Genomic DNA, 8,137 nt, shown 5'->3' on the forward strand with positions numbered 1-8,137 from the left:
CCGCTCCCAGACTCAGTGATTGTGATGAAAATTATTGTTTTTATTTTTTTTACCGATTAAATCTATATTCATTAAATCACTGCAAACGTATTAGTTTCAGGTCTAAATAATGATCCATTGATTATTCCTGCTGACCGGACCTCTCCGGTAAATCGTTCAAATTAGGATGCACAAAAAAACCCAAATACTGTAGAATCACTGCAAATGTTATATTTGGGCCAAGAAAGATCCCTAGAAGAAGTCTATCTGCCTTTTCTAGATCTATCAAAACAATCTGAGTGAAATATTTCTGTGATTTCTGTTAGATTTCCTTCAGCTGTGGAATTAATTTTACTAACCAGAAAATGTCCCATTAAATATTTCATACTTGTTTAGAGCTTTTGTTTAAAGTTGTTCTAATTGATGTTTTTCATTCTTTCTCCAATTATCTGTGCAACAGGAGCTTTGAAATATTTATTTTATAAGGTAAAACGATCTTTATCCATCTCCTAATTCTGGGTCCAGTTCTCGGCTGGTTTTCTGTGTCTGGTTGATGACAGGAATCACTGAAGCAATAACAGAAAACAAATGAACCCACAGAAGTCAGAGTTTTACCTGCTTAATGTTGCTGCCATGGTTGGTGCTGTAGGTGATTCTGTGGGCCGGGACGTCCACAGCACCAGGAACCCAGCTCACCTTTATCATGCTGTGGGTGACAGTCGGGAACTGAACTCCAGCCGGGGCTGGGAGGGGTACTTTAGGACCAGGAGGAACAGTGAAAAAGGAAACAGTACTGTTATTATTAACCATTTGTAGGTCAGAGGGATGGATCCGTATCAGGACTCACTCACAGGTGCGGGCTACCGAGGTGACCGGATCACTGGGATCTTCATCATAAAGAGCATAAAGTGTGATGGAGTAGTCCGTCTCTGGAAGCAAGCCTGCAAGCTCCACCCCCGTCTGCCCTGCACTGAACTTCTCCTTTCCACAGACAATAGATGGTTTTCCATTTTAGTACATAGAGTTAGTGCAGCTAGAATCTGTTTATCGTGAACTAATATGGGAGCAGAGCAAGGCTGACATCACAAACAGCTACACTGAGTCAAAGGGTGCATTCGTTTTCAGAGGCTGCATCCTCTAAGGACTCGCTCTACCTTTAACTCCCATTACGCTATTAATGGATTATGATGTCTTGAATCGATGGAATCATAGAAATACAATAAAGAAATCAGATTTTTGGTATTATTTTTATTTTGAAGATTTAATAGAAATGTGCATAATAGGACTCCTTTAATTTGACACTGTCAGGACTCCTGTCTGTGTGTTTGTGTTTCTGTGTTGGTCTCCCTTCCTCCACCAGGAGGCGCCTGGTTCTGGTCCGCCTCCTCACACACCTGCTGATGGTTTCCTCGTTAGCGGAGTGTTCTTAAGCTGCTGACTGTCACTACTTTGACGCCAGAGTGTTTGCTAGTTTAGGGTACTCTAGCCAAGCTGAGTTTTTGCTGAGTCAAGCTGAGCTTTGTCAACCTGAGTTTAAGTTTGTTTTTGTCTTTGCCTCTCGGCAGGAAGTCATCCTGCAAACTGGATTTCTCGGACCTTCTCTCCCTGGAAGGATCAACTGAGCTTCAAACTGAGCTGGGGTTCAAACAGGAGGTTTGGATCCATTTTCGTTTGAGCTTCACACTGATAAAGGGATTATTCTCCACTACGACCCGTTCAAGTACCGCAGGAAATCTGAGTGGCAGTCAGTTTCTCCGTTCACCTACTAACCACATTCTGGGTAAACCCTGTTCCGCCCTCCACCGAATCAGTCAAACACTGGAACCACGGCACACAGACAGAAGTCAAGGACACAACAACTTCAATGGAAAGGTGAGTCGGCAACCAAATCCTCTCCTCCAAGTTCACGAGTCAAACCACAGTAACAATACATCCTCTTTTTCCTCCTTATCGGGGCAACAGTGCAATAAAGCATAGCCTGCAACAGCAACCTCTCCATAAGGTAAGTTTATGTGAACAAAAACAAGCCAGTATAATTGAATTGCACCCACTGGTTTGTCTATAACAGCCACCTGCATGGGACCGCGGCGCACTGAAATGTGTTTCACAGGCTATGAAGTAAACTGGAAATCATAAAGTATGTTTGTTTGTCCTCTTAAACACTACTCAAAGTAACAATAAGAAATCCACCTTTATTTATCTTCATAAAATTTGAAAAAGCTCCAGTGAGCCGTAAGGGGAGCCGTGGGTTGCTGACCCCCGGTTTAGGGTCATGGTTAGGAACGTGATGGTAAGTTACGCGTGTCTGTGCATGTACTAGATGCACATGTAGAGAAGAACTCAGGAGCAGAAGCTAGAAGAAGCAGAGCAGTATTAGTTTGTGCTTTTTGTATCACTACAAAACCAAATTGTTGTCACTTTGAATAGAAAATATTTGTGTAGATGGCAGTAGTACAACATGGGGTTAATAAATATTCTACTAACACAGATAGCTCCATAGAAAGACTGCATAATCCAGCATAATCCAGCATAATCCAAAATGAAACAGACAGTTCATTGAGCCACTTTGAAAGAATCAAAAAGTAATGAAGTAGATCAAAGACTTAATTAAAACTAAAGACTGATTCACAATGACTCATTTGACTGACTTGCTGTGCAAACTAAGAATGTCAGGTTTCCAGAAGTCGGGCGCACAGAAAAAAGGACAAAGGGAAGATGACACCAACGGTTTGAGGGAAATCAGGAGTAAATATTAACTATAAACTGAGGGGGGGTCGGGAACAGGAACGGAACAGCAGAAGAATGACGCCCATTCAGAGCCAGATAAGAGCAACGCGTCTATCAATGTGATTTTAAAGTATAGCATCCACTAGCTAGCTGAAGGGAGAAAAATAGGTTTTATTTTACAGAAATCCTTGAGCTTAGCGCCAAAAGAGCAGAAAGATGGCGGAGGTCCAGGTGTAGAGTGAAAGGCAGAGTGGAGCAGGAGAGGCAACTCGATGCTGGGGGGTTAGGATAACACAGAGGTGTTATTAATTAATTTAATTGATCTTGAGCTGTGGCCAACAAAAATGACTGATTCTGATTGAGTGAATGTTTTGCTTTTATGGCAAAAGGAAGCCGTGCTCAGAGACAGCAGATGAACAGCCAGCAGGTTCAGAGGGCAGATAATTCCCAAAGCATCTAACCTATTCTACCTCTGTCAATGGCAGAGGTGTCAAGTAACAAAGTACAAATACTTTGTTACTGTACTTAAGTACACTTTTTAAGTATCTTTACTTTACTCCATTACTTATTTTTCTTCCTACTTCTGACTTCTACTCATTACATTTTCTCACAAGTATCTGTACTTTCTATATCTTCCGAATTTTATTCCTAAATATTAGTCGTTACTCTCGGCTTCGGTTTAATGTTTCTAAATCTTTATTTCCCGTCATGTGCTCCATCCAAGGCAGATCATTGGCTCCGCCCACATCTAGTGAAAACTAGTGTGATTGGATGAGTCATAGAACGCAAACACTCATTGGTTAGCTAAAGGAAACCATCAGAAGCTAGCAGGTGTTCTTCAAACTGCTAACGTGAATTGTCTATGCCATGCTACAATGTGGGATTCAGAAAAAGATGCTGAAATGTCTGAAAGGTCGGACACAGGCGAGAGCGTATCGGGAGACGGAGACCAACCAGACCTCCCTCATCCTTGGACCTATCTCAGAGAATTTTTAGAAATAGTTTAAAGCTTAGCTTTCAGTTCATATAGTGGCATCTGGCTGTTTTTTAAAAGGTTACTTTATACTTTTATACTTTAAGTAGTTTTTGGAGCACATACTTTTTCACTTTTACTTGAGTAAAAAGGTCAAGTTGATACTTTAACTTTTACCAGAGTGTTTTTAAACTGCAGTATCTATAGTTCTACTTAAGTAACAAAGGTGTGTACTTTTGACACCACTGGTCAATGGGGGGAGGGGATTGTTAGGCACTGGCTGATATACAGCAGGTGAAAAAAGGCCATATTTCGCTGTGAAGTAGAGAAAAGACTAGAGCATTAGATTCAATAGATGGAATTAAAATACCCAGCATAAAATACAGAAAGCTTTATGAAAGATTTCCAGTGCAAAAGAAACTGTGCCACAAACATTGCTATTGGATTTGCAGAACCAGCTATGTCATTTCCTGTTTCTACCTGTGACAGGCACGGAGGTGGGCGGGGCTTCACTAAAATGAAGATAAGAAAAAAGCACCTGGGCTCCAGGGTGTCACAGGAAAAGCTCAGTGATCTGGAAAAGAATCTATAGAGCATCAGCTTGCTAAGAAATGACTCTTTAAAGACATTATAAATGAATTTAGCAGTAAATAGTTTGGGTCAGGTCGGCCAAACAGACTGCGGCGTCTCGGCCTTCGAATAAAGTCTTAATTTATACCCGAATAGTAAAATTAGGTTTGAAATTTGAATGTTAAGTCATAGTTTTGTTGAGAGAGAAGATTTTGATAAACAATTGATCTAATTTGATCGATTAAATAAATCCTAGTTTGGTAATCAGCACACAGTGATGATTTGGAAAGAAGTTAAAAGGTTTAAAAGAAGCAGCTTAAATGTAGTTAATCTACTTTTCTAATGTTTTTGTACCTTCAGTGCAGTGAAGCGTCATTTGATGTAGAATAACTGGTAGCTGAACTCACTGCTAGTAAGTGATTAGATCTATAGATCTGCATCCAGTAGCTCTTTAGTTATAGGGGACTGTTTTTATCCAGACACAGCAGCTTTTTCTGCTTTGATTAACTTTCTGGTTAAAGTTTTTTTTCTCCTGCTTCTGTTTTAGTTTCACTTCTTACCTCCTTAGCGTCATCCGGCTCCCCATCGCTCAGCGCAGAGTACAGGATCATGTAGTCAGTAGCCCCAGGAGCTGCGCTCCATCTGACCTGCAGACTGCTGTAGGAGGAAGGAGTCACCGCCAGGCCCGAGGGCATGGCCAGAGGCACTGGGGGGGGGGAGAAAAGCAGACCATGTGTGAAGGGCATGGATGGACTCTTTCCAGGATCTTGTTCTTTTAGTTATTTTTTCATTCATGTTTCCAGCGATTTATTGGAGAACTAAATCAGTCTCAATTTTCACAATAATACACACGAGTGATTCACATGCACACACACACTCAGCAGGATTCACGCAAAACCTGACACACAATGGAGTGAAGTTTAAAGACCTAAATAATTTAATTTATAATTGTTTATGGACCAGAAATACTTTGGCGAATCATGTGCCGTCGACGTGTGAATCTTGCACGCTCGTGTGAGTCGTGCTGCGTGTGTCAATCACATATGTTATCTGTTGAGACGGATTTAGCTCCATATTTTATGGTCATTATACCATTAAAAGTACAGAGCAACAACATGAACTCTCTACAGTGGGCTGCCATTGTGCGCCACCCAGGGAGCAGTGTGAGGTTAAGGGTCTTGCTCAGGAACCCAGAGTGGCAGAAAACCTCTGGATTCCAAACGCAATGCATTAACCACTAGGCCGCTACTCCCCAGAGCAGGCATTAGCATGAAGGGTCTTGTCTAAGGACCAACACCTGCAGCTCATCTCTTGCTGGATTCAGGACCCCAAGACACTTGAACTCCGCCACTTGAGGCAGGAGCTCTCCTCCAATCAGAAAGGGACAAGCAACCTCTTTGCAGTCGAGACCAATCGCCTTGGATTTAGAGCAACTGATCATCACGGCTGCTGCACACTTAGCTGTGAACCACTCCAGTGCATAATGGACCTCTCTGCAGGAGGGAGCCAGTAGAACCACTCATGTGCTGAAAGCAGGAATAAAATCTGGTCCAGTGTTCCACAGCCAGGACCAAAACCACACTGCTCCTAAAGGCAACGGTTCAACCATCAACCCAACTCTCTCCAGGACCCTGGAACAGACCGTCCTGCACAGGATGAGAAGTGTGATCCCTCTATAGTTGGAACACTCCCCCTGTTTGAGCAGGAGAACCACCGACACAGTGTCCTAGATCTCTGTCCAAGAGGTGTGTCAAGAGCTCTAAGGTACCCAGGGTAGGAGCTCTTTAACCCCCGACCATAGACCACCCCGCTGCCGATTTGGCAGAATCGCTTTGAGGCCAACTGATGGTCTTTCTTCATGGCCTCTTCAAGTTTTTGCCTCTGCAACGCTCGGCCTCATGATTCCTGCTTGCTGCCTCAGACGTCCCACAAACCAGCCAGGCTCAATAGGACTCTTTCAGCTTGATAGAATCCTTTACTGCCGGCGTCCACTGACTCAACAGGCACCACAGTCCTTACAGCCTCAGCTACGGACAGCCACATCCACAACGGAGCCAGAGAACCAGGTCCCTCCTCAGACTCCCCTGGATTCTGGGAGAATCTCTCCTGGAGGTCGGAGTTGAACAATTCCCTGATCGGGGCTCAACCAGACCAACCATATTTATTACATTAATAAGTGGCAAGATCTCTTTTTCTAAATGTCAAACTTCTAATGTTACTTGCAAAACATGCATCAAAATAAACATAAAGCAAAAATAATTATATATTTATCAAGTTATTAATAAAGATTAAATACATATTTTTACTTCATGTCCATCATTTATTTATTTTACCTCTTGCTTTACAAATCAGATTTCTGCATCTGGAAAAAGTTCCTTTGGCTCCTGTAACACCTTGAGGGTTTATGCAGCGTCTGCCTGACCTCCCAGAATCTCCTGGAACGCCGACGAACGCTGAACTTTCTAATGATTGTTTTCAATTTAGGGCGAAAACATGGAGAATTCATAACGAACCCAGAACTATGTCCAGTACTTCAGCTGAGGGGGGATGAGGGGGAATGGCACCCTCCTCCTTAAAAAACCTTAAAAAATCATTAAAAAATCATCTCCCTTCTTGATGACACCCCCCCCCCCCACCATCCCCTTTAACATTTTATCACTGAGTGTGTTCATTTCTATCATATATTAACAGTAATGGCAATAATATTGCCGTTACAACATTTGGCAGGCTGTGCGCTAACAGCTAGCCTGACCAAACTACGGTGGCCCAGAGGGCACCTGACATTTCATTTTCCACCTCATTGGCGCAGCCAGCAGAGCAGGTGACGGTTTTCAGAACAGCATCAAGGCCAGGCGGCAAAGACAACGCGATTTGAGCGACTTAATAAGAAGGCAGAATCTAACGCTTCAGGTAAGTCTGGAGTCAGAAGACGTCACCTTTTCTCACCGTGTGTCACCAGATATGTAGAAGTCCTGACCTCTGGACACAAGGCAGGAAACATTTTCTGAATCTTTGTGACTCACTGATCCTCCATCAACCTTTTTCCCTTTCTTTCCCGTTACTCGCCCTGTTAAACCAACATGAAGCTCACATGTGGTGACGGTTCCTCTGAGCGCCGAGCCGACGCTGCTGGCGAACACAGGGAATATGGAGATGTGATACAGCGTCTGGGAGGAGAGTCCATCCAGCAGAACGGTGGACTCAGCGCCGGATAACACAACCTGGACAGAAACGTCTGCAGTTAGAAACACTGAAGTCAAGATAAGTCATTTTTTTCTCAAAATAAGCGCATTTGTTCCTAAATGTGAGAAGGCAGCTATCTGACCTCCTCTGGACTCTGACTGGCTGCGCTGTGGTAGACCACTCTGTACTGCTGGACCGGCTGGCTGGGATTGGTCCAGTGCAGCTTCACCTGTCTGGATCCAAGCTGGGAAAAGCGCAGACTGGTTGGACCGGGAAAGGAAAGCTGTGGTTCCACACTGGGTCTGGGCTCCATTCCTAGAGAGGCAACAGATCAAATCTGATTAGAAGCAGCCAGTCTGAGCAGACAGACGGACGGACAGGTGGGCGGGCTACGTTTGGAGATGCTGCGGTCCTCCACCCTCGCACACAGGATGTGAACCAGCCGAGCCACCAGTTTGCTGAGCAGCGGGAAGTCGTTCACATTGTAGACGTTCAGATCGACCGGCTCCGACGCCACCTGTCTCAGTTCTGCTTCGTCAGCATTTTTAACACCTGGAAAAAAAACTTTGATCAACCGCTGAAACATTGAAGGTTAGAACAGACATCTGAGCATGACACAGAAAAAAGAGAAACAACTTTAAAATAAAGAAATAAGAAGATAATTTTAAGAGTTGAATTAATTCACTTTGACTTATTTTAATACGC

General features: G+C 43.5%; 1 protein-coding gene across 1 annotated transcript in view; it reads right to left on the bottom strand.

The window, feature by feature from the left end:
- The window catches only part of LOC107103667 (collagen alpha-1(XIV) chain-like), a 67,073-nt gene that overhangs the window by 32,987 nt on the left and 25,949 nt on the right, over window positions 1-8,137 (bottom strand). The window contains exons 7-12 of the mRNA XM_015403457.1: window positions 7,826-7,984; window positions 7,575-7,747; window positions 7,341-7,470; window positions 4,810-4,955; window positions 831-960; window positions 595-734 (exon numbers count right to left, since the gene is read on the bottom strand). Of these exons, the coding sequence (XP_015258943.1) occupies window positions 595-734; window positions 831-960; window positions 4,810-4,955; window positions 7,341-7,470; window positions 7,575-7,747; window positions 7,826-7,984 (878 nt within the window). The remainder of the gene's footprint in view (window positions 1-594; window positions 735-830; window positions 961-4,809; window positions 4,956-7,340; window positions 7,471-7,574; window positions 7,748-7,825; window positions 7,985-8,137) is intronic.

This window comes from Cyprinodon variegatus, unplaced genomic scaffold (assembly GCF_000732505.1).
Source record: "Cyprinodon variegatus isolate N-32 unplaced genomic scaffold, C_variegatus-1.0 Scaffold1501, whole genome shotgun sequence".
In the NCBI taxonomy this organism is placed as follows: Eukaryota; Metazoa; Chordata; class Actinopteri; order Cyprinodontiformes; family Cyprinodontidae; genus Cyprinodon; species Cyprinodon variegatus.